The sequence below is a fragment of the Solenopsis invicta genome, chromosome 11 (genome assembly GCF_016802725.1).
Source record: "Solenopsis invicta isolate M01_SB chromosome 11, UNIL_Sinv_3.0, whole genome shotgun sequence".
Classification (NCBI taxonomy): domain Eukaryota; kingdom Metazoa; phylum Arthropoda; class Insecta; order Hymenoptera; family Formicidae; genus Solenopsis; species Solenopsis invicta.
Window position 1 is genome coordinate 1,914,132 of NC_052674.1, and position 27,769 is coordinate 1,941,900.

Genomic DNA, 27,769 nt, shown 5'->3' on the forward strand with positions numbered 1-27,769 from the left:
GTTGTGAAAGACGACCTTTATACGGAAGAACGATTTTACAAATTATCTAAAAATTTAGTTTGATACAGATCTGAAAATAATTTTGTTGGATCATCAATAATTATGAAGGATGTTCAGACAAGAAGAATGATATTGTAAAAAATTTGGACATACAACAAACTTTCTTGAACGTCATACATAATTATTTTGATAAACTAATAAAATTATTCTTAGAATCTGTATCCAGCTAAATTTGTAGATACTTTAGCAAAACCGTTCTTTCCTTACATTAATATTGATGTAAATTACAAATGATTTTTTATTATTTTTTTTTTTAAGGAAAATTTTTCATTTTAGCAAATCAATATTTTAAAAAATTTATATTAGCAGAATTTATTTCTTCGTAAAAAGGTAATTTCTAAATGTAGGTAAAGGAAAATATATTCAACAGAGGATGATACATTAAAGTTAATATTTTAAAATAACAATTTAGAATATTTTAACGATTAAATATTTTTTACAATTAATTTTATTTTATATAGTTATTTTCTCATATTTTCCTTTTTTTCATATTATTTCTTCCTTATCATCGAATACTCTTTTGCTACCTCATATTACAACCACTTTCGTAAAGATGGCGTTAGTGCATACAGAATTTTTTTTCAAGCAGTGTTGTGTTTATTTGCGATTCTGTGAATTAGTTATTTTATCTTTTTGTTCTTACTTTCACTACATGTGCAATTGACGTTTGCATTTAGTTATCTATTTAAAACATATAGTCTTAATATCTTGTGGAATTTACGTTTTGACATATGTATACACCATACCAATAGAAACATTTTTTGACATTACTTCAACAAAATGAAGAAATCTCAAAATCTCAAAGTGAAGAAGTATGAGATCCTGAAACATATCGGGGAAGGTTCTTTTGGACAAGTGTATAAAGCAAGAAAACGTTCTGATGGAGAAATCGTGGCTTTCAAGATGATAAGAAAGGTAGATTGGTTTTTTTTTAATTTTAACAAAAATTTTATAATAACTTGATTTCATGACTAATCCACCAATATATTTATTTTATAGTGTGGCAGATCGTACAAGGAGCTTAAAAGTTTACGTCAAGAGTGTGAGATTCAACGTTATTTGCGACATCCAAATATCATACAGATGATAGATTCATTCGAAACAGAAAATGAGGTATGTCGAATCTGAAAGGAATTATGTTTACATAAGAGAAACATATTTGTAGATATAATTTCTGATATTCTATAAAATATCTAAAATATTCTATAAAATATCTTTAGATCATAGTTGTGACAGAATACGCAGATAAAGAACTATATGACATACTGGCCAAGGAAGGTAGATTGTCCGAGGAAAGGGCACAAGTAATAACTTGTGATCTCGTATCTGCTCTTTATTATTTGCATTCAAATCGAGTGATGCACAGGTTTGTATCTAATTGCAGACAATGAATACTTATGAGATATATGATTACTGTATCAATCAATTAATAAAATATAATTATATTTTTAACTGAAAAATTATATTTTAATTAAATTTGAAAATTAAATATGAAAAGTCTCAATTTATAATTATTTACTATTTTACATTACTTTTTTGTATTATTTTAATATTTTTCTTAAATATTTACTGATGATTATTTTATAACTAGTGCAGTAATTCTATATAGGATAAACTTGTTTACATTGTACCTGTGTCTAATATGATTCTATTTAAAAATGATTTTATTTACAATGTCCTTGAGAGTATAAAATAGAAACTGTTAATACTATTTAGTACCATATACCAATAAGAGGTGCACTAGTAAGGACATTGTAAATATCTTTATATCAAAATCACATTTATTGTAAATAAGTTTATGTACACAATTATAATATGATATACATATAATATTATAAGATTTATACACACAATTATAATTATATTATTGTTAATAGAGATCTTAAACCACAAAATGTTCTCCTGGAAGCAAATGGTATCGCTAAACTATGTGACTTTGGATTTGCTCGTAGTATGAGCACTGGTACTCATGTACTGACATCAATCAAAGGCACACCATTGTACATGGCCCCAGAACTCATAGAGGAATGTCCCTATGATCATAACGCTGACTTGTGGTAAATATATATCATAAATATTTTTTTAAATATTATTTATGATTTATTTATATAGAAAATGTATTTTAAAATTAATTTAATTTTTAGGTCTTTAGGATGTATTGTTTATGAATTAGTGGTTGGTGCTCCTCCATTTCAAACAAATTCAATATTACACCTGGTCAAATTGATCAGGTTTGAAGCAATAAAGTGGCCAGACTTTATCTCTCTAATTTGCAAGAGTTTCTTACAGGTAAAATTATTCATTGTGTGTGTGATATATGATATATGATATATAATATATATATATATATATATATATATATATATATATATATAAATTTTGTATAATCCTATGTGATTATACATAGAGATGTTTATGAATTTGTGAATAAAATACTGTCAGTATATAAATACTAATGTCTTTATATACAAATACTGTATAATAGTGAATTATAATTTCAATTTCAGGGTTTACTTCAGAAAGATCCTTCTCAACGATTAACTTGGCCCGCTCTTCTTGAACATCCATTTGTCAAAGATCGAATTATAACTGAAATAGGTGGTACCGTACCTACTTCATTCACAAATCCACTATCTGCAAGCCAAGCGAGAGCAAAGCAGCAACAATTACAAAATTTAGCGATGCGTACCGCAAATCAATCAAAGTAATATTAATTTTAATTGTTTCATTAAAGAAGAATATATGTACACACGCTAATAACTAAATTTTTTTTGTAGGGTCGTGGAGAAAGCAATCAAAAAATTACAAGAACAGGAGAGAAGACATTATGAGTATCGGCAACGAACATGTTTTTCCCAACCGGGTTATCTGATGTCCCCTGCTTATTGTCATCATATGATAAACCATTGTCAAGCATTACGTCGCAGTGAACCAAGTGGCACTGATTCCAGCGCTAGCATTGATGTGCTCTTAGGAAATCTAAGTCTCAGGGCATCTCTGAGAAGCGATCTTTTAGCTGCAGATCACGCTTTATGTCAGAATGACTGTCCTCATAGCACAAACGTGCACAATTTCCCAATATTAGATGATCACTCGAAACCTGTTCAAACGCAAACAGATGACAGTCATTCAGTACGACAGTTGAATAAGGAAGTGTATCACACTAATGCTCAAGGTGATGGAATCAATGTAGGTCAACAAATCGAAAAATCTTTACACGTAGATCAAATTGTACATGGCGATGGTGATTGCAAACAAAGCTGTTTGAGCATTGATTACGAACAGGAATTCGGTGAGAGAAACTTGACTGAAAAACACACGAGATTACCAGATTGGGATCCAAGAGCAGTGGAGAGGCCCATTGAAAATGAAGAATGGATTGCGTTTTTACAAAGATCAATGGAAGAAGTTATGGAAGGTGAAATTGACTCATTGCTGCAACAAAATTGTGTCTCGGTGTTTGTTTCTCCTTTAAGATATCCGGCAGCCGGTTGTCGAGTTGTCGAATATGTAACTTGTTTATTATCACTGCCGTTTACTGTGTCAATCAGCAAAGAGAATCTCAAGAAAATCGAACAAGTTTATTTAGACGTAAGAGTAGTACCAAATCTCGTTTACGCTATAAAACTGTTGATGTCGGAACGTTCTAATAACGAATTGAATGCGACAAATACAGTGAATGTGGGAACGAGATCAGCATCTTCTTTATCCGCCGACGAACTTCAAGCACTCGAATGCGCCATGCTTGTTCTTTGTAGATTGGTTTATATTGAGAATCAATTTCTCGTACAATTTTGCGACGCTATTTACATAGTGAATGGAATGCCACTTTTACAGCAATTGCTAGCTTTAGAAAAAAGAAAGGCAAGGGTTGTTGCAGATCTTGTTGCTATTTTAAATAATGTTCTACGATCTCAACCTGAAAATGCTGAGCTTGTGGAACAAGTTGTCCTACGTACAAAAACTCCCGGTGAGCGAATTGTAAATTATTTTCTGCATTACGTTGTAATTTTAATGAATTTACATGAAGTTTCTTAAAGGAGCTTCAGTGGAACAGCTCAACAAACTTCTCAGTCATCGACAAACTATTCTACGAGCAAGGACATGTACTATGATCAGATTGTTAGGTAGATTTTGCTGCAGAGCATTACAACAAGTCTGGAATAAGTCCTTAAGAGATCTCATGGAGGGCTTAACTGAGGATGAAGATGAACACGTTCGACACGTAAATTAATTATTATTACAATAATATATATTTTTAAACGTAATTTTGTGTATCATTTATTTTATATTATTTTATTTTAGGCGGCTGAGGAAGCTGTAAATGAATTGAAGCAATTAACATATTACAATTAGAAAAACCTTGCCGGTTTAAGTGCCTTAAAAAATAAGCAGATTGTTAAGGATGAATTATCAGTGCTATTGTTGCTCAAGAAGTTTTATGATGCCTCAAGATTAAATACTTTATTTTTAAATAGACTGATTATAAATTATATTTAAGAAATGAAATATTTGTGATATTTTTATAAAGTCATTTATAAAATAAATGTAATTTAAAAACAATGGTAACGTATATGTATAGATGTTTACTGATATAATCATACTGTTATTGTATATTCTAAATTTGATTATTTAGAAATGTGAGTTTAATCGAATATCCACGTTATAGGAATCTCCTCAGAATCAGAAGAATTGCTGCCGTTTCCTTCTGGTTTACGATCGCCACATTGCTCTTTATACATTGCTTGTACCTTGGCTACGTCTTTTTCACTGAGTCCGTCTCGCTGACCAAGTTGCACCTTCTCTTTCTGCGAAACAGCATAAATATTGAAAACGGACCGAAATCAATAGGAACATTGCAAGTTCGCACGATTATTACCTTCGGCGTAATAGTAGGTTCTCCATTCTTGGAGAATGCGTGGGAGCTGTAGTGCATGACACTCTTGTAATCATAGCCGATACCATAATCGGTGACAGTGCGATTGTCATACTTGTTGAAGTTATGCTCTTTACCTGCAAAAGTTCATTAAAATTTTATTCATGCATTATACAAGAGGCATCCATCCTAAGAATACATCAGTTGACACCATTTTGACTTAGGATACGAGTAGCGTTCAAGTGTCGTTCAATAAATAGCATTCAAAGATCACTTTAAATACTCATGAAAATTATCATAATAATAAATAAATATATGATCTTGAGTACAAAAAAAAGATAAAAAGGAAAATAAAAAGAAATCAATATAAATTGATTACCACGCAAACACAATGTTATCAGCTATTTCGTACCCGATTTGATGTTCTCCCAATGTATGGTGACCCACTCGTCTCGGTCTGCGGCACTTTGCTGATGGTAAAAGCCCAAGGCATGCATGAGCTCGTGCACGACGACACCGTGATGAATGCATCCTGGATTCTGTAGATTCAACACCTGTCCATGACCGTGACGACCCACCAAAGACCAGCACCCCGATTTTTTTGCTTGTATCGTCACATAATCGTCATCGGTATCTTTGTAAGGTCGAAAACGCAAGCAGGTTCTTTCATGATACTCCTGCATGGCTTCTTTGATCAATTCAATTTGGTCCCGATCTACAATTAATGATTCTTAGAAGACATTAAACCTTCCGAATCAAGATTGAATTTTTTAATGTGTATAACAAACTAATATCACTAACAGCCGATTCAACGTAGTTTAACATCGATCTGAATCTAAACGTTTCTTCGCCTCCTTTTAGTTCTACTTTCAGAAAGACAATATAAATAATCTAAGGTAGAAATTAATTAATAATATTAGCAATGTCGCTCGTAAATGTAATGGATGATATCTGCATAAACTTAATCAGAAATACTATTATTATATATTATCACGATTATGTAATAGAAGATGAAGGAAACAAAATTACCAAAGTCATCTTCTTGTATGAAATAGGGTACAACGCCGCCGGGCCATCGCGCTGTAGCGTCTAGAAGACCATTTTTCCACGACGGACTATCCGGATGAATCATTATATCACCTTCATGTAAACCACTCAATTCCCAAACATTTTGCAAGTCATTCGGACTCCAATATTTTACACTATTAGCTGCAAGAAAAACAAGAGAGCGCTAATGACAGATTTTGATAAAGCGATTTTTTGTCACTACACCTTTACTTACAAATGAAACGATGCCATTGAGTAAAATCAAATTTTATTTTAAATTTAAACAGCTGCAAAATTGGAATTGTTAGAAATGAAATTACCAATTTCCTCGTGATTGTGGCCATCGTCGAAAACTCCATCGAACCGTGGTTTAGGCGGTATAGGATGACCGTGGGACCCACGATGACTTTTGGCTGGTAATCCCGAACCGATGCTGAACGCCGCGAACAATAAGATTATTCGCGTTTGGTCCATTGCCGTTGTTCTGAATAGAGCACTGCTTATTGTTAGTCTGACTCTGTAAGATACCTTTCCTTTCCTTATATACGAAACCTTTATCCATAGCACACTCACTAGCGGAACTTTTTTTAAACACCAGATATGCAAATATGCAAAGTTTATCTTAGGGGGTTTGTAAGTAAGAGGCATGCAGCTGCGGAATGTGGACGTCTTTTCTTGGTTTTTCTTCAGTTTGATTTCTTCAGTACTATATTTTTCAGCATTATATTAGCTTCGATCAGCGACGTCAATAATCATCGTCACGTTTCGTGTTAAATTGTATATCGCTTTGAGAACTATTTCTATTTAGGTCGAAAATATAAATGATAATCGCGGACATAGCCTGAATATAAATTGGACAGCTTATCTTCCTGCTGACTGTTGCGACCCAATAGCATCAGAAAATAGTCCGTGGCAAGCTCCGGTAGAATTATCATGATATGTTATTGTGGTGTACATGAGACGATGAGGATTTGCATAAAGGAAGCTACGTATACACGAAACAAATACAAATTAAGTCTTACCACCGACTATCTCGACATACACAGAAGAAATTTATAATACTTATTTCCGTAGAAACATATTTTTGACACATTTTTCAATTGAATTATTAAGTTTAAGATTTAAAATTTAATCAAAGAAATTAATCAAAAAATATAATTTTATCAACAAAAATGTTTGAATATAATTTTTTAATTTTAAACTAACAATTTGTATTAAATTTTTTAGACATTAAATATAATAATTAAATATATCTCCAATTCATAACAGTCAAAGGTATTAAATTAAATATATTTAAAAATAATCTAAGGAATTATTTAATATTTCATGGAATAGAAAATATTATTCATATAATATATATCATGAAATATATGTTATACAATATGTAATACGCTGCAATTAACTGATTAATGTTATATAAAATTATTAATAATTTTTTTCTCTTGTCTAGAATTAAAAAAAAAGAAGAGAATTATCTAGAAAGAGAAGAAAATAATCTGCAACAGGTTCTAACATATGTAAATAACCAAACATAAAAAAAAATAAATTAAAGGAATCAAACTCTGAAGAATTAAATAAAAAATGTAACGAAATAATGCCAATCAAGCCAACACTGGATGTTCGTGTGCACACGCAGAGAAAAAATTAGCCAACAAAGCTAAAATTTAGTTGTAGCAACTAAGATGTGTCTTTAAAATAGGGACAGCTAATATCGTTGCTGCCAAAGCTAAATTTATTAGTTATTAAAATTAGCAGTTACAGCAAGAAATATTCGCTGCCAGAATCAAATAATGTTTAGCAAATGCGTATATAGTTTCACGCTCCTAAGTTTCGGTCTACAACAGGTGTAGTAAGCCTTAAGCCGTAAGAAATTGACCAATCATAGTTGAATATGAGGAGAATAATCGACCATGGTCAATTTTTACGATTTAAGGCTTGCAACATTAATTGTAGTCCGGGACTAAGATATTGAGGAATAGCTGCCACTTTTTTAGCTACACGTGTTAAAACACACATGTTATTTTAGCTAATAAAACTGTATTTCGCAGCAAATATATTTTATCTTTAATAGTCAATTTTTAGCACCGATAGAAAATATCGAACTAGCTACTGATATTTAGTTACCACTTCTAAGTCATTTTTTTCCGTGCATATAATAATTTTATTATTATAGACCATATTTTTAGAATTTTTTCAACCGCAAATATTTGCGTCCAAGTTTTATGTGTAACTTTTACTGTTCGTATAAGTGCATCTATCATAAAATATCCTTCGTCTTCGATCAGCGAATATATTATGAAAAACATGGCATGATTTTTTTTTCTTCTGACTCGTTCAGCAAATTATTTATCACCGTTCTGAAAACGCGAGCAACATGGTAGAGTCGATAAAGCAACGCCGAGAAGAAGGCGCCTGATCTGATCTCCGGCCTCGAGGCAATGATCCACGGATGTGGGTCAAAATGATTCGGTAGCCGGCCGCGTAATTCAGTACATCGGTATATTATCTCCGAATCGTGCCTTTCCCTCCGGACACCTCCTTCGCCTCGCGTTCGAGACCTGTCCGCAGTCTCCGTCTTCACTCGGGCCCGGACACATTCGAGGCGAGAAAAAAAGGCGTGCAATTATAACAGCACGAAATTAACGATAGCGATTTCGTGACCACGCGCGTCAAACATTGATACAAGAAAACAGCATTGGTAATGATCACGATACATAAATATGCACACGTAATAGTCACTCTATTACAAATTAGAAATCGCGAATTAGAACGTTAAGAAAGCAAAGAACGATATATTCGAAATACAGCACCGATCTTCCTAGATAATTACGGGAAATCAAATACTCGAATAAAAAGCAAATTTTGCATAAATCAATAATGCTTATAAATAATTTTAGCGCAGATCAATTATCAATATAAATTTGAAAAATTACTTTATAGTTCAAAAATCGATGCCATCCCAATATTATCATTTTTCTTTATCACTTGTCAGTTTTTAAATTATAATAACTATTGTACTTATTATAGTATTATACGTACTGTGTATTTAATATATAGGAATACCTGTTTGATTTTTATTTAATGACACGATATTGTAAACTATTTTTTTCAAATTAAATAAATACGATCTGAAATCAGAAACGAAATTCGCGCTAAATACTACATTGAACACAAAGTAAAAATGTTTATGTATTACATCTCTCATCTTGAATTTTGCCATCCACTTAGAAAATCTTTCACAGTATTCTGTTATTATTTAGTATAATTTGCATGTTTGTTAACAAATTTGTTATTTATTATCTTTTAGCAATTCATGTTGATTTTACTTATCTTCACTTAGAAAGAAAAGAATTAATAATGCTGTTTTTGCTAGATATCTCAAAGAAACCAAAAATCGAAAATTTTTAATGATATTTTCGTTTATACACTTCTAAAGCGGCGTTTTAGTCCCGTCTTTCCCTTTCGCACATTCTATGGGTCTGAGACAAAATTGTCGCGTGATTCGCGGGCGTTCGCACGATCGGCTTGCGAACCGGTCTAGACGTTCATTAGATAAAAGCTCCGTTTTAACGTGCGGGAATACGAATATGCCGCGTACGCGAGTCGCGCCCGAAAATCTCGCAGGCAGGGAATCGAAGGCAAGGCCAACGACCGAGGCGTTCCAGATTCGGGTAGGAGCTCCTCGTAGCCTAAATTCTAACCGGACTTCTTGGAACCGCAAGCGAACAAGAATGACTCTTTCACGTTCTCGCTACGGAGAACTCGCATTTTATGATTGTCTAACGTAGGAAACTTAATGGGTTCTTATTTTCTTCATTACTTTGTTCTGCAAATCGTACCCCCCTCCTCCCTCCCGCCCATTTTACGAATCCTTATTGAACGTTTGTCCGTCGTTTATCTAGCTTATTCCTTTTCTTTCCTCTTGAGCTGATTTTTTCGCAAGACACTATCTTCCACGAAAATCCGATTGTTACTTCTGATCGGGTTTGCGCGGCCCAAGATGCTAATTCTCAGATAGTGATAAAATTTGGAGAGGGTTACTGGTTGATAGTCTAGAAATTGAAATAATCCTTTTCCCTGATCTTCATGCACACAACATACAACTATTTCCATATTAATCTATTTTATGCATGCATGATATGTATTCAGAGCGCCTGTATTCAGTTGTCAAATTTCTCTTTAATACGTTTAAGAAAAGTACCTTTTTTATTTACATGGTTAATTGTACAATAAATAATATTTTTTGTTATCAAAATAAATCTAAAATAGCTCATTTCTTCAAGAATTATTTATCATTCGCTTTGATTTTGTCGAGTGTCGAATAAAGTTTCGTCATTTGCAATAGAAGATAAAAGAAAAAACATTAAAATTTTCTCAGAGAGCGTGTTCTTTTCCTAAGAATTCCTTAAGATTTTTATTAAAAAAAATTTTTTTTCCAAAATTCCTTTGTTAGCAAATGCTTTATATTTTCAATGATTCAATTCATTATAACTAGGCTAAAATATCTTGAATATATTTCTGGTTGAATACAAGATAAACGAAGGAGCATATTCCTCGGGAGAACCACTTTCAGAGATCGAAATAACGTGTAGGTGCAAACGAGTGCATCGCCTCGAGGATACCACGCGGTACGTTATTATTGTCGTACTCTCGTCAGAGTTATTGTGCAGGATGAATTCAGCGTGGCGTATGCAGCACGTGACTTGTCTAACGAGTGATTAGGCCAGGCGAATGCCTGGTGGCGCAAGAAACGTGAAAGATTTCTAACGATCGTTGGTCGCATTAACAGTTCCTTGCTCCCAACGCGCGAGCCGAGCCAAGCGATAGTCACTTAACGATCGTTCACCGCGCGCGAAATTTCTCGCGAATGCACGTGCTACTCCACGTGGTCGCGGGTCATCGAACCGCGGTTTTATCTTCCCGACGTGGGAGCATTCAACGTGCTTTTTCTAATATATCCGAGAATATAAATGCGCGACCCGAGACACGATTTCTGAGAAGATGAACGCTAAGATTCTCCTGACGAATAGGGACCGATCGGAGATTGCATGTCGAACATTGCGAGCAAGTTGGTAATTAATTGCATAATCAAAGTCGAGAGAGAGAGAGAGAGGGGGGAGGGAGAGATGTAATTTTACATTTATCTATGACCAAGCTGAAAGCGTTCGTAAAGGAATTCTTCAACTGTAAAAGACTACTATTAGCCATTTTCTTGGTAACGTTACGCAAATATACCTTTCGCAGGTCGTCACGAAACGTCGCAATCATTAACATTGCAATAAACCAAATTTAAGCGTGATTCCACGTGTAATTGTAATATCTCGAAGATCTCGTATTTGACTTTTCCTGCAATGTCGTCGTCCGTTCATTAAAGTCGCTCAATACTGTGTACGTAACCGGTCTTCACCGTGGGGAAGACTTCCCGTGAAGTTTCACTTGTGCAACGTTTATTTAGTTCCTCTCTTTTATTTTTCTTCTCTTTTTTTGCGAAAGTTTCGGCTTGCTTAAATTACGCAGGTTTAACAACATAAGTACTGCACGTTTCGTCTTTGCGCCAGCGATGTAAAAGCAATTCTTTCTTAAGGAGCGATAGAGATAGAGCAGAAATACGCAATGCTAACGCGGTGACTTGTGCAGTCAACATGCGTTTTACAATTTTAATACGATTAATCTTTCATATCGAAAATTTATTATTTAAGCAAATTGTTTATTAAAAAGAAACTACGCCCTGCTTTTCATCGATGTTAGAGAAACCTATCAAGTAAACACTTGTAAGCCATTTCTTCAAATGGGTCTTAGAAGGGAAATAACGAATAATTAAATATACATACCGTATATATGCGTATCATATATACTGAGAAAAAATTGTTAAATTGATTAAATTTTTCAACTTGATTAAATTTATTCATTTTAAGTATTTATATATATATTTAAGTTAAATATACAAATGCTTGAACTGAAAAAATTTAATTCCACTTAAATGCATAAATATTTAAATACATAAACACTTAAGTTGAAAAAAACTTAATCAAATTGAAAAATTTAGTCAAATCAACAATCATTTAGTCAACTTAACAATTTTTTCAGTATACTATGAGTTAGAGAGGAATTTAATATCGCATTCTGAAGCGTCATTTAGTGTGCAGAAAACTTATGTAGAAATATTTGCATTCACATAAGATCAAGAAAAAATAAACTGATGATTATTTAAAATAAGGAACTCATCTCAAATCTTAATAACAATGTACTCATTCGACGCATTTCCGAATGAAAGAATCTGGAAAAAAAACGTGACAATCTGCCCCGCGAAGCGAGTTATTAAACGTTAAAGTTAGGTCATACTGATTAAGATCGATCGCAGTTCGATTCACGTTCAAAACGTTATTGGCCTATATCTTTATTGTTTAAACATAAACAAGAATATAAGAATGAAACCAATAGCGATTGAAACCAACTTAGCGCGAATCGAACCGTAGCCTAAATGTATCGACAAGATGCAATACGTATTTACATTATCCCTATTAAGCTAATCTCTCTTCCCCTTTACCAGCGCAAAATTAATTTTAACATATTTTAAAATTAAGTGCTAATTAAGTGCAAAAATCTGACATTAGGTGATCAAACCGTTTGGTAAAGATTAAAAAAAAATTTAGTGGGGTTAACTTATTATTAAGCGTCGCAATGTTTCAAATTAAACAAAAATTTATAACTCACCAGACCGATGCGTAGCAGCGGAGTTGTAACACAGCTACATTAATCTGTAAAATCCAAATATAAATCCAAATTATAATAGCATTCAAAATAATTTTTTTTTTATTTATATTAACTTAAAGAAAGTCGTAATTTTTTAAAGATAAATTATTCAAAACAATTATAACATGGATTAAATAGATTTAATATTTTATTTGTAAATTAAATCTATGATATAAAAAAGAAATATTTTTTATGGAAATGTATTTTTTCTTGTGATTATTTTCTTTTTTGTATAGATAATTTTTTGATGATTGATGATTAACTTGAGGAAAAAGTTAATAAATTAAAAAAATTTGTGTTTTAAAAATAACTAGTTAAAGATAAAAATCAATAACGTTTTAACTTTATTATTTAACTTTTTATTGTAATTTAAAACTTAGTTGAAACTACTCAACTCTGATTATTTGAAATATCTACGTCTATTAAGCTGACACAACCATTTTAGTACAATCAAATGCGACTCATACAGAAAATTATTTGCTATCTTTTGCTAATTTTTTTATCCATTTAAAATTTTTTTGCGGCAACCATTTCGTTAAAAACAATGGGTGTGCTAGCTTAACTTATTAGGCCCACAGTCAGATCAGCAAAGATAGCCACAAAATAGCAATTGAAAATAGGACCGGAGTATGAAAAAATCTTGAAATTAATCATGAAGTAGTTTAATTTATAAATCCTGTACTCATTTACCTCGTGGTTGCTCCGCCGTTGCTTGGCTCCTCCTAGGTCCTTCTGTTGCTCCTCTCTTGTTCCTGCTTGTTGTTTTTTATGGCACTCACGAAAACACTACTTAGCAATAATCACCTCGATGATCGCGCGACGTTCTGGACGACACTCCCGTGCATGATGCGCAGTTTATTACATTGCAACAATGGGAAGTTAACGCAAAATGACGAAAGCGTTATCAGCATCACCCAATACCTGCGACGCCATCGGGGAAGTTAACGCGGCAGACGACGAATCTCGAGCGCCGGGAGTACATGCGATCACCTTCACGCCGCGCAGTGCGGCGCAACATAACCTTTTCGACCGGCAACATAACCGCGGCCGTTGCTAACACACAACACAGGCGCATCTCCGGGCGATTATTACGTCCGCGTTCTCACGTACGCTTATAAACATACGAATTGAGACCGGAAACAAATAGCCGAGGATTGAAAAATGCGATCGACCGACGAGCGATGGATCACTGACACCGTCGCTCGCACAACGAGTTTCGATCGAAATTCACGATCTAACAAATTGCCGATACATACGACGCTAATCACTTTGATCGCACGGCATTTGCCAGACACTTTCGACGTGCGCAATGCCCAATTTATTATGTCGCGGCAACTGGAAATTAACGCGAAACGGCAAGCGAGTTGCGATCCGCCTCACTCGGCACTCGACAACAGTGACGTTAGCCGACGGACGACTCTCGAACGATGGGGATGCGCGGATACATTCACGCGACACCATCACCTCGCCGCGACGAGCGACGTAATCTTTGGCCCGGTGGTCGCAGCCGTTGCTAACGCACAACACGCACGCACGTCTCCAGACGATTATCACATCCCCGTTCTCACGTACGCTGATAAACATACGAATTGTGACCGAAAACAAACACTCGCGGATCAATAGATGCGATCGACCGACTGCCGACGGATCACTAACGCCGTCGCTCTCACGATACTCGCGGTCTAACAACGGATTGCCGGTACAGTGATGAGTATGACGATAATCACCTTAATGAAGATCGCACGGCATCTTACACGACGCTTTCGATGTCGACTCGCGACCGACGCGCAATTTTTTAACGCCATTAGTAATCAGTGCGACATCTTCACGCGACTAACGCGACCCCCTAAGTACAATCGGCTAGTTACTAGGAGGTCGCGCTAGTCGCGTGAAGGTGCCGCACTAATTGCTAATGGCGTTAATGAACTGCGTCGGTCGACATCGGAAGCATCGTGCAAGATGCCGTGTGATACGTCAAAGTGATTACCGTTGTGCTCACCAATGTACTGGCAGTCTGTTGTTAGATCGCGAGTCTCGTGAGAGTTTGTTCGATCGAAGGGCGTCAGTGATCCGTCGGCAGTTGGTCGATCGCATTTTTCGATCCGCGAGTGTTTGTTTACAGTGTCTCAATTCGTTTGTTTATCAGCGTACGTGAGAACGCGAACGTAGTAATGGTACGGGGACATGCGTGCGTGTTGTGCGTTAGCAACGGTTGCGGTCACCGAACCAAAGATTACGTTGCTCGTCGCGGCGAGGTGATGGTGTCGCGTGAAGGTAGTCGCGCGTCCCTATCGTTCGAGAATCGGCCAACGTCATTGCCGTCGGTGGCTGAGTGAGGCGTATCGCAGCTCGTTTGCTGTTTCACGTTAATTTCGCGTTGCGACATAATAAACTGGACATCACGCAATTCGGTAGTATTGTTATCAAGTTAATTATTGCTGTACTCACAGTAGACCAGTAACTTGTTAGATCGCGAGCCACCGTTCGTGAAACACCATTCGACAGAAGCAAGCGACGGCGACGGCGTCAGTGATCCATTGCACGTCGGTCGATCGCATTTTTCAATCCGCGGCTGTTTGTGGTCTCAATTAATATGTTTATAAGCGTACGTGAGAACGCGGACGTAATAATCGCCCGGAGATGCGCCTGTGTTAGCAACGACCGCGGTTATGTTGCCGGTCGAAAAGGTTATGTTGCGCCGCACTGCGCGGCGTGAAGGTGATCGCGTGTACTCCCGGCGCTCGAGATTCGTCGTCTGCCGCGTTAACTTCCCCGATGGCGTCGCAGGTATTGGGTGATGCTGATAACGCTTTCGTCATTTTGCGTTAACTTTCCGTTGTCGTAATGTAATAAATTGCGCGTCGTGCACGGGAGTGTCGTCCAGAACGTCGCGCGATCGTCGAGGTGATTATTGCTAAGTAGTGTTTTCGTGAGTGCCATAAAAAACAACAAGCAGGAACAAGAGAGGAGCAACAGAAGGACCTAGGAGGAGCCAAGCAACGGCGGAGCAACCACGAGGTAAATGAGTACAGGATTTATAAATTAAATTCATGATTAATTTCAATATTTTTTTATGCTCTGGTCCTATTTTTAATTGCTATTTTGTGGCTATCTTTGCTGATCTGATTATGGGCTTAATGAGTTGCTAGCACAGCCATTATTTTTAACGAAACGGCTGCCGCAAAAAAATTTTAAATACATAAAAAAGATAGCAAATAATTTCCTGTACGAGTCACATTTAATTGTAGTAAAATAGCTGTGTCAGCTTAATAGACGTAGATTTCAAATAATCAGAGTTGAGTAGATAGTTTTAACTAAGTTTTAAATTATAACAAGTAAATAAATTATAATTATAAAAAGTTAAATAATAACGTTAAAATGTTATTGATTTTTATCTTCTACTAGTTATTTTTAAAACACATAAACTTTAATTTATTAACTTTTTTTCAAGTTAAAAAATCATCTATGCAAAACAAGGAAAATAATTACAAGAAAAAATACATTTCCATAAAAAATATCTTTTATTTCATAGATTTAATTTACAAATAAAATATTAAATCTATTTGATAATCAATGTTATAATTGTTTTGAATAATTTATCTTTAAAAAAGTACGACTTTCTTTAAGTTAATATAAATAAAAAAAAAATTATTTTGAACGCTATTATAATTTGGATTTATATTTGGATTTTACAGATTAATGTAGCTGTGTTACAACTCCGCTGCTGCGCATCGGTCTGGTGAGTTATAAATTTTTGTTTAATTTGAAACATCGCGACGCTTAATAATAAGTTAACCCCACCAAATTTTTTTAAAATTTTTACCAAACGGTTTGATCACCTAATGTCAGATTTTGGCACCTAATTAGCACTTAATTTTTAAATATTTGAAAATTAATTTTTTATTATTTTAACGGTTTTATTGCATTCAAAGTCCATTTCCAAATAATGAAGGTGTTGATGAATGTGAAAGACATCGATTTGAGGTGCAGCAAACGGAAGCCTGCGAAGGCGGGCTATTGAAGGTATTTTTAGGTGCAACAGTTAACCTCTTTACTCTTCTTTACGACCGTCGACCTTACTTTTGCAATGCGATTTCCTTTTATGCCTGATCGCCAAATAAAATCGACCAATGATCTGAACAAATCACCTTGTGATCTTCTGCCTGACACGTTCCCAAACGACGCACTACTTCTCAAATAGCATATCTTAATATTATTTGTAGTCATTTTGACAATACTTTGACATCAAAATAATGATAAATAACGTCAGCTTGCCATCTAGATTATATCAAATTTGAAAAACATCTCCATTCGAAAATTAGATGAGTTGCGCTTTCTTCAACATATAAGTTTGTTAATTATCATTTTCAGTAAACAATAATCCATTTATTAATGTAAAGCGTAAATAAGTCTTAATATGATAGAACAATGTAACAAAATGAGAAGAGTAAAATCTCCAAAATAATTTTTTTTATTTTTATTTGCAAAGAACCAATTAAATTCTAAAATTTGTATAGCAATTAAAATATGTAGAGATTTGAGAAAAAATGTATTATATTTTTTTAATGAGACAAACTAAAAAAATTTATGCCAATTGTTTCTTTTAGCTTTGTTACTCGCACCCTTCAAATATATAAGGCAGGTAGTTCGCTCACTGTGATTGTTCCCTATCTAATTTCACTATGAAGAAAGATTAAATTATTTTAAATTGACTTGAAGATATTTATATTATGTACTATCTCTCTCTTTCTAATTTTTAGCTCTTGTCAGAGCGTAGAGGCTCCTCAACGTATTTCTATAGCATGCACTTTTTACAATTTACATAAATATACGGGATCTATAGTTTAAATGCCTGTTCCGAACGGTCTAATTTAGAAGGGTTTTTTTGGCAAGATACTCTCGGTGGTTTGTCTTCCGAAAGGTAGCGATCGAATAAAATCAGATGTTTTTGATCAGTGAGATTTGAACCCGGATCTTCGGCACAGAGAACAGACGCACGATTCTCTGCGTCACGATCATTACACACTGCATTATGTACTACATCAGATCTAATAATTATTTATAAATTATTGTACATTTATTGACTAATAAGTCAATAATGTCTTATACCTAAACCCAATTTCGAAGTTAGTATTGCGACGAACGTATTCCGATACATGCTGATATTAATAATTTAACCATCTACTTTCACGATGCATCGCGAATGCGAATGCAAGTGCGAATGTGAATGCGAGCTGGAACGATGCTTATAATTTCGCGTTTCCTATAATCATTGTTCGCGCCGGCTTCGGTAAGTAGCATCGCCTCGTTGATCTCGCTGATCTCCAGGCACAGATGAAAGTCGAAATCATAAAAGATGTTTTGACGCCGCATCTCCAGCGGACTTGGTTCTGGGTCCCGTGAACCACTGACCCACTGGAACCACTCCGGACCATCGGGACCAACAATGTATTTCGGTAGTGAGTACTCAGCGAACAGCGCGAACGTCCTCGGTTCATTGACCCTGATCGCTGTCCTTGTCTTTCTCTTTATCTTACTCTCTTTCCCTCTTTCCTTTTGCCATTCTCCTCCTCCGTTTCGCCCCCGTTCACTCTTTGCTTCCCTCTTTCTTTTTCTTCTTTTTTTTTCTTTCTCACCCCCCTGCCGAGTCCTATATCCCTCCTCCCGTCGTCGCCAATGGTGCTCATGGCTTTTAATGCGATCATATCCGCTATCGCGGATGGACCATCGTATTCACCGTTTTGCTACATGCATTCGCTCTGCCATTATTGAAGAGCGCAAGATGAGTCGGCAAGTTGATTTACATAAGCTGATTTTATCATGAATTTTATCAGATAATGATCAAATAACTCTGGGCCGAAAATTGCGCTAGATATAATCTATATTCATGTTTCACCTTTATTAATTTCACCTTTATTAATTAATTCCTTAATCACAAGATATGAATATATATATATAAATATATATATATATATATATATATATATATAAATATAAATTTTCCTTCTTGAAAAGGTCCAAATACTTGTTACGGCTGAAGCACAGAACGAATATCGAAATTAAGAGACAAGTGTTGTAAATATACCAATCTTTGTCATAACTGTTTTATATTGTGTATAAAACTACGTATTAGAGATTGAGGATTGCGAATTGAACATTAGAATTTGACCAATTATGTAATGCAATTTTAATTTTAATCCGTTTTGATCTGATTGAGTTTTAATCTCCAATTCGCAATTCTCAATCTCCAATGTGTAATCTGATACACGGATTTTAATCAGATCACGTGTTTATTCTGCAAAGCTACGTAACTCAACTTTTGATTTTCTGATAACAATTGAATAATCCAAATCTCAACACATCGAGCTTTAATTAGAGTACGGATTTTGTATGTATAATGTACAGGTCTCATTAAATTTTTGGAGTCTAACCGACGCAGTAGGAAAGTGGCCTAACGACAGATATTAAGGACAGACAGGTACAAGACATTTCGTATTAGCGCGACGGAGGAGGTGGATGTTAGTACGCGCGAGCCCGTTATCTAGCGGGCCGCTTGAAGCCCTCCACTTTGTGGAACGGCCCGAGATCACCGCGGTATTAAATCTTCCTTCTTCCCTTCCCCCTTTGCTCTTCGTTCTCTTTCTCTCTGTCGTTCTATCGGTGTCTTCTTCTCTCTATCATCCTTTCCCTCTCTCCCTCTCTCTCTTCCCTCCACTCTCATCCTCCTCCTCCTCACTTAGCCTTGTCTTCTCTCGCTCTTTCGAGCAACAAGCTTCGCGTTCTCGAGTCGGTCATACACCTGTGAGAGTGAAAGTGTCCACCGCGCCGCGCGTTCCTTCCCCGCGTTCATCAAACCACCACCTTCGGCGGCTACCACCTTCCGCGACACCTTTGACGATACACGCAGCCCATTCTCCATTACGCACGATCGCCAAATCTTCTCAACCAACGACTCGTCCCGTCCTGTCACCTCGAGTCAGCCTCCCTGTGCACCAAAACGATTTCTTTCCGTGAATTTCTTCTTTTTGTAGAACATGAAATGATAATCGCCCATGGTAAACTTTTCGATTGTGATACTTTATATTTAAAATCATTAATCTTAGCTTTATCCCGATGAATCAGAATAGTTATTGATATTTTTACTAGGAATTATTCTTGTCAAGGACAAATTTTATTGTTTTTATATTTTTATACATAAAATTATTTTACGATGATGCACTGAGAAAATTAGTTATTAAATTTACAAAATTTTATTTGACTAAAAACAAATAGTTTATATACTTTAAACTAAACATTTTTTAACTAAACATTATATGTATTTCATACAGTATTACGCGCTTTATTAACTTTTTGAATCTATCCGTCCTGTTACACGTAAAATATATTCATCGGAATTGTACTTTGTGTATTTGTTTCTACAAAATATATTACCTACTCTATGTATCAGCATATTTTCCAAGAGACTGATTTATATACTAAAGATAAAATAATAAACTTGCATAATATCGACATCGTTAAATTTAAATCTAAAAATTAGTTTGCATGTTGTAACAAATATTATCAGGTTTCCTAAAAGATCACTAACATGCAATAAATTATGATCGTAAATTTTGAGTCATTAGCAATATGTTAATTAAGAAGAGTTTATTCTTCGCCATAAAGAAATCGTGAAGAGAGATGAGTCTTATAGGACTCGCGTTTTCTTGCAGCGTGACTTTTTTCTTAGGTTTGCGTCATTTGAGAAGCAGCATCTTTCGATAAGTTCACTTTTGAAAAAAGAAACAGTTTTTTATTTTTTAGTAACTGTAAAAGTTGTCCCGAGATCTTTTTAAATTTCTTTTTTTACTTTTTATGATAGTATAATCATTCGCTAACGGATATCAGAGAATATAATTATTGTCTTTACATAAATTTTGTTGTTTTCAAAGATAACACTATTTAACACAAGACATTAAAATTTTGGAAAGTAAATTTGACTAGGATTATTCAACTTTCTATTGAATGTTTATTTAATATAACGAAAAGCATTTATAAAACATCAAGATTTAGGAAAAATTAAAAATGTTCAAAAGATATCGTTTTGATTAAACAGAGAAGCATAAAATATTTTTCGTCAATGAATATTGTTTCTAACGTTGAAAAATTATGTAATAAAAATTTTACTCTACATATCAAAATAATTCTGTAGCAAGACAGTGTGATTATGTTACTAAAATGATATGTATATCAAATGTATGAATATTTGCACAATCTAATTTTAAGTATATAAATTATAGAAACATATTTACGATATAAAGGGTCTTTATAAAGAAAGAGAGGAAGATAGAAATGATTTACGCGGTAGCGATATCAGAAATATTTTGAGAACCTCTGCGTCGCGATAGATCGAATAGCGACGGGGCAATAATCTTCAATCGGTCATTCATTATCATAAATTCGCATTAGAAATTTCGTTAATAGACAATATCGCGAGACCCGCATGCCGATGAGTCGGGAAAGCTTCGACTTTCGAGTACGTCGACCCCTAATGACCCGAAGCAATCGGGCAAACGTCTCGTTCATCCTTTCTACTGAGATCCGAATGATTTTACAAAATTATGCAAAATAGTATTTTTAAGTGTTTTCGGGTATTAAATTAAATCACTGCATTTGCGTAATAAACATTGATTATAGGTAATTTAAATTTCACAAAATATAATTTGATATCAGAATTTATTGCTGAAACAAATGAACGAATATCAAAAATGCAATTTTATTTTTTTTTATATACATGTACATAAATTTATTTAAAATACTATGTCTACTCTTAAAAATTGCATTTCGAAAAATAATAAAAAAGTTGTATAAATTACATAATATATTCACTATCAAAATTTATTATATTTTACATACATAAATAAATTAAATACATTTATTATTCAAAAAATACATATTTTTAATTAAACAACTGCATGCAAATGTTATTTAATAATTTAAAAAGTTTCTGTAAGCTTTTTGAATCGCTTGAATTTTATTAGGTGCAATGTACAATTTAGTTGAATTTTCTGTTCATTCTTTTGTTCTATCGATAATTTGTCTGATCGCGAGAAATTAATGATTTTTTCTCAATTTATTGTATTCTGCTTTTTCGCTGTTTATTTTTCGTCTCACCCAAGATAGCGCCCAATCTGCAATTTTGAGCATCGCTGCTTTCGACAATCCGGTATTCTTTCACGGTCGATTTCACGCGTTCGTCGCACCTCTCGATTCGAGATTCAAGATTCCAGATGCCACAATGGAGAAACTTTCTTTCCGTGGTCAGCACTTGCTATGTAGTGTGCAAAAATATTTTGGAATTTTTGAAACACATTTCCCACAGGATGTTATCTATTAATCATTCTTTTTCGATGTATTCTTTCTTTCATGATTTCATTTCCTAACACTAACTGGAATATTTAAATTCGATAACTGTTGCGAAATTTATTTTTTTCATTCTTGACATGAGCAAACTAAAGTAAAATTTTATTCGATGAAAAGCTTATTTTATATAAGCTTACATATCATAAATATATTGATTTTCATAACTTGCAAACTTACTTAAAAGTTTCCTTCAAATTAATCGATACACTATATTTATTTATTTTACGAATGAGACATGAAATCAACTAAAAGCTGATATTTCCGAAATACGAACAACTTTGCGCAAGAAAGCCTAGAGGCGTTTAAACGGCGTCCCGAGAAAACGGCATGTAAATGGGGTGCACGCAGACAGTCGCAGCTGCAACGGCTGGTAGCGTTGCGTCGTTTCGCGAGAGGGGAGTCCGAGCACATCACGCGTTTTGGGTGTCGTAACACAATTTTATAATTCCGCTGCGCTGCTTTGCGTACCGCGGGGCCAGGTCGACGACCGACCCGCTGTGTGTTCCAAACGGGGTACAAACGCGGTCGTAATACGACCGGTCGGCCGGGTACGTACGTACGTACGTACGATCGACCGACGCGTCTCTCGGCTCGGCCGACTCTCGATCGCGCGGCGAGAGCGTGAGCGCAATAATGAGTACGCCCTGGAGCATGGACTAATGCCTACCCCCCTCCCCCTCTCCTCTCCCCCGTAATAAAACGGACAAACGTGCTTTGGTGGGGTAGGCCCTGGTTCCGCTCTCTAAAAACGACCAGTTTGAAAAAAAGGAAGAAAAAAAAACGGTCATCCACAGAAGCGGAGGAGGTGAAGGTACACGCACTGACTGAAGTAGGGATGGGACAAACGAGCTGGACGACTTCCCTCTTCTTTCGCGGGACCATATGCGCGTCCCCCGCAATCCCCTGTGATGTCAAACCGGTATATCTTTACACTTATTATCTAGGTTCCGATAGTCCGAGAACTCTGCTCCGAGAATTAGTCGATTTTTTCCGTAAGAGAATCCAAACAAAGAGGACGATTGGTAAAATATAGGGGTTGCTTTCAATGCTTACAATATTACGTTTTTCTTAAATGTTTTGTATACATGTATATTACTTGGAAGTATAAAAATTTGTACATAAAATTAATAATACACTGTTAGCAATGTTTGCAATTTTTACAATACTTTTACTATACATGAATTCAGTAAATGTCCGATACGTGTAGTGTTTTTGCTTAAAAATTGCAAATTAATTACAAATGTTTTGATTGGTCAGAGAGCAACCGTTATGTTGATTGACTGCGCATTCTCAGAAATAGAATATTTTATTAACTTTATATCTTTATACCGTGGTTATAAAAAGGAATAGGAGGCGGTATAGTTATAAAGACAAATAGTGTTAACAACGACAACGAATTAGGCTATCAAAATGTATTTTAAAATGATATATACTTTCTTTACAATTGTCATAAATTTCTTGCAGCTGTAGTATATATTTTGTGGGACTGATAAAATAATCTTTAGTAGCAATTTGTCACAAGACTGCTATATAAAATCTTGCAGCAGATTTTGACAGATTCTGCCAGCAACACGTTATAATCTGCTTCTTCAATCTGTTCAAATCTTCCGTCATTGTAAAGAGTATTATATCAGTACTGATAGACTGCTGGTGAACTGTTTATAAATTGTAGTTACGAGAAGAATCAGCTTTAAGACAGCTCGATTTCTGTAGTAGGTATTTGCAGAATGGCTCATTTATATAATACATTGCACGAATCTCGCAGCAGATTGCTAACGAACTGTTAGCAGGACCGTATTAAGAATAATTTTTTGTACGTCTGACTAAATTCTGCTACAATTAATTGCTTAAACGCGGAAAGAACGGTTTTGCTAAAGTATCTAAAATTTTGGATACAGATCGGAAAAATAATTTTATTGGGCCATCAAAATAATTATATTGGACTCTCAAATAAAATTGCTAGAATGTCAAAATTTTTTCTAGCATTGCTCATTATGCTTGAACATTCATCACAATTATTTTGATGGTCTAATAAAATTATTTTCAGATCTATATGCAACTAAATATTTAGGTACTTCAACAAAATTGTTCTTTCCGTACAGATTCTGCTCTGCAGAAACGCTACTATTAGAGATATTGGTCCGCGTATAATCATTTCAAGATTAAATAAAGTTTAATAGATATGTCGCTTCAGATCAATAATTAATCTTTTCAGAGTAAAATTTTAGATAAAATCTTACGCAACTTCTTGTCGTTCCGATTAAGTAATAACGATTCAATTTCGCCCTCGATCGTGCCCCAAAGACATTGATGAAGCATGATTCACAGCCTCCTCGATCTTGTATACATTGCGACTTACGCTCAAGCCAACGTCTCATCAGAAGTTAATTATGCGCCGCCGCCGTTATTACGATCGAGTCGCGATCTCATTCCAGTTCTCACGGCGACGGAATTTATGATGCAGCCTAGTCTGAATTTATAATGCCGCGCGCGAGATCGCGTTCCCTTAAATGACGGAAATCAAACGAAATCGCTCGCGCACGCCGGACGACCTCGAGGGAAGGCGTTGACATAGAAACTCGACCGTTTTCATTTACGCCGCGAGGAAAGTGCACTCGTGCGACTTCGCACGATTCGTTTCTTACGAACCGCGACAATCGTCCCGATTATTCCTCGAGCGCGACCGATGGATATATGAGAGGTGTAATGCGCGATGTAAATCCCTTTTTTTTTTCTCTTTTTTTATGCACATCCAAGCGCTACCCACGCGAAAGCGGCTTCTGTTTACGATCTTACAACGTCGCGTATATTGCGGGTTACTTCGTGCACGCGTGCAACGATCATCCTCAGCCCGCGACATATTGACTCGTCACCATGGGCGCAATCGGTTTCACACTATTTATAACTTCATTAGTACGCATTTTGCGTACTCTAAGCGCGAATAAGGTGCAAAATAGCCACTAGAAAAGCTAACAATGTTCCATAATCGGTTTGCTCGTTCGTCTTGCAGAAATACGTTCTCTGCAGAAACGCGCGCTCAGCTCTGTTCGAGAGATAACAGATTTGGAACGTTTTATCTCCTTTGGATCTCGTTTCTTCCGCCTGAGTCATTAGCATTTGTTACTTCTATCATATTACTCTTCTCATTACTATTAGTCCAAATAACTACTAATTTCTATCTTTCTCTTTCTTCCTTCCGTATAATATATCAATTACATATCAATATATCAATTATGCATAAAATGATATTAATCGTAATAATAGATGTCTAAAAATTTTAAAAACCATATTTTTTATTGCAGCATTATGTGTGCGAATATTCTACATGTACACTCATTATTCTAATTTACAAATTAGGCTTAGTGATTGAGCTGAGCGACGTGTGTGTCTCAACGCAGAAAGAACCCCACCCAAACGTATCATATTGCATTTTCGTGTTTAATCAATCACAGTCGGTTTCGTAATCCCCTGTCGGGCCGTCCGTCGCGCCGAAACTAATTTTCGCCGGTCCTCCTCGTCCGCGCCGCACTTTTACGAGGCTTCGTGCTTTCGGTACGATATGGTACCAGACGAGTCCTCGCAGCTTACGAAACGCGTGCACGAGGCGCGATGTTGGCCTCACACTCGCGAGCGAGCAGAAACAGTAAACCCAGAAACGCGGCGGCGGGGCCAGTGCGCCCGTCTTCTTTCACGGGGCAACGAACTCCGCTCTCGCATTGGTACCGCAGATGTCACTTGCTACGGCACTGACCGAACCACTCGGAGAAACCGATCGATCGAGGTCCGATCCATTTTTTTTCCTCGAACAAGCCGGGAGGAGCATTTCTTTCTGCGATTCCTCTCGGAGCCGCGATCGTAATCAGCTCCGGCGTCACGATCCATCTTATCATAAGACAAACAGTTAAAATCACATAGCTATTAATTAATCGGGTTTATAAGCATTTGATTAATTTTCCTAAGGATTAATTCTCTGTAAAATCATTCCCGAATTTGTACGCGATTTTTTTAATTCGGCGACTGGATTTTCATTGCAGTATTCTTGAAAATTTGATGGGTAATTATTACTTAAGCATAAAAGTCTATGATTTGCATTTTGCAGCAGGCAAAAAATTGTAAGAAAGAATATATACTACAATAGCACAAGAAATCTTATCATAAGAAATAATATTATATGTGTAACAGATCTATTGAAAACCTTTTTATGTAATTGTCGCAACCTGTTTTGATGTCAACGTACCGGAAAGCAACATGTAATCCGATGACGATTGTTTTGTCCAAGGAGTATACTTTGTACGAGAAAAATAACCCAGCCTGCACATTCCATGCTGCAAGAAAGGATATCACGCTCACCCTATCCGATAGGCAAGAACTCCACGTAGATAGACGCTTTAATATCATTGATAAGACACGACTCTGCAGTCAGAACTTTTACGTTGCGCTCTTTCATTTAAGAAACCCCGAGATAAATTATAGGTTTTCAATTATGCACGTGAAAATATTAAATCTTGTAAAATTCTTCGCTTATATGCAATTAATTTTTTACTGTCGCGATCTCATCAATATTAGAGTGATTATAAAGATCTTACGCAACTTTAAATTTTTATAATTTTCATTTTATATTTAGACAAATATTTATACAAATGAGAAATATATACAAAATGCATTTTGATATTACTAATCAAAATTCTGATTATAGCGTGATTAAATTTCTGACTTTTATAGCTAAAATGTTTATATCGATTTACCACAATGAATATCTTTCATTTATATTTATTTTTCTAGTTGAATTTACCAAATTTCCAAATTATGCAGTCAAATTTTTTTTTTTATATATGTTTATTATTGCCAATCTGAATTTTATTACTGTATTTTTTTAAATCTATAAAAAAAATTGTAAAACTTCCTAAATGTATGTTTAAAATGTTTAAACGTAGCTAATCAATATACGTTACATCTTGCTCAAATATAGTGAATACTTCTAAATAAAATGTTTTAAATCGATATTTGGTCAGTGCGCAAGCAAGATAAAGAAATAGGCTAAATGTCAAAGAATCGCCACATTGCATATTCAACGAGATAGCTAATTTCTTCTGATTTGACTTACAGAATCAACCGAATCTGTTAATTAAACCCATGATAAAACTCAATTCATAAACGATCATTTGATGAACGTATCACGCGCACACGTATCTGATGTGACGTTCTTCGGCATCGATAAAATACCGTGCTTACATTACTTATGTAATTATGCATTTCTTTGAATAAGACCCTGTTATCGAGATATGTCGTCTTCAGAAAAAAATTAATACCGTTAAAACCGGAACGCACGATTTTTGATAAGCAAATAATGCGAATACAATAACGACAAGTAACTTTCGATCATTCCCACCTCTTACGCGTGATTAAAGTAAGCGGAAATAAGCTTTTTAATTTTTAGGCTTACCGCGGTGGTACGATTCAGCTGTTGTAATTTTACGTAATACGCCGCCAGCTGGTTGCCTCTAATTATCGTATAGTTTTGGGGAACGTTTTCCTTCTCTCTCTCTTTCGCATGCCGAACACCGGCACAATGGCGTGGGCCGGGGTATAAGAATCGTGAAAATAGCATATTAACCAAATTAGCATAAGAGGAGA

The 27,769-nt window shown here is 35.3% G+C and overlaps 2 protein-coding genes across 5 annotated transcripts; one reads left to right on the forward strand and one right to left on the reverse strand.

Annotated features, from left to right (window-relative positions):
• The first annotated feature begins 584 nt into the window (after positions 1-584).
• Positions 585-4,623, forward strand: LOC105197005 (serine/threonine-protein kinase fused). Of its 2 annotated transcripts, XM_039454763.1 has the most exons (9): positions 590-975; positions 1,060-1,173; positions 1,281-1,426; positions 1,938-2,117; positions 2,205-2,349; positions 2,568-2,764; positions 2,838-4,030; positions 4,101-4,285; positions 4,366-4,623. In XM_039454763.1, exons 1-9 carry the CDS (start codon positions 841-843, stop codon positions 4,414-4,416), a joined length of 2,346 nt encoding a protein of 781 aa, XP_039310697.1. In that variant the 5' UTR covers positions 590-840; the 3' UTR covers positions 4,417-4,623. The 2 variants fall into 2 exon arrangements, with proteins under 2 accessions (XP_039310698.1, XP_039310697.1); XM_039454764.1 differs by lacking the exon at positions 4,366-4,623 and having other exon boundaries at positions 585-975; positions 4,091-4,229.
• Positions 4,586-14,267, reverse strand: LOC105194847 (astacin). Of its 3 annotated transcripts, none has more exons than XM_039454767.1 (7): positions 13,427-14,267; positions 12,698-12,741; positions 6,304-6,467; positions 5,966-6,145; positions 5,349-5,651; positions 4,940-5,073; positions 4,586-4,868 (listed from the first exon to the last, which is right to left on the reverse strand). In XM_039454767.1, exons 3-7 carry the CDS (start codon positions 6,455-6,457, stop codon positions 4,707-4,709), a joined length of 933 nt encoding a protein of 310 aa, XP_039310701.1. In that variant the 5' UTR covers positions 6,458-6,467; positions 12,698-12,741; positions 13,427-14,267; the 3' UTR covers positions 4,586-4,706. The 3 variants fall into 3 exon arrangements, with proteins under 3 accessions (XP_039310701.1, XP_039310700.1, XP_011158260.1); XM_039454766.1 differs by having other exon boundaries at positions 6,304-6,968; XM_011159958.3 differs by lacking the exons at positions 12,698-12,741; positions 13,427-14,267 and having other exon boundaries at positions 6,304-7,076.
• Between the last annotated feature and the right edge of the window lie 13,502 nt (positions 14,268-27,769).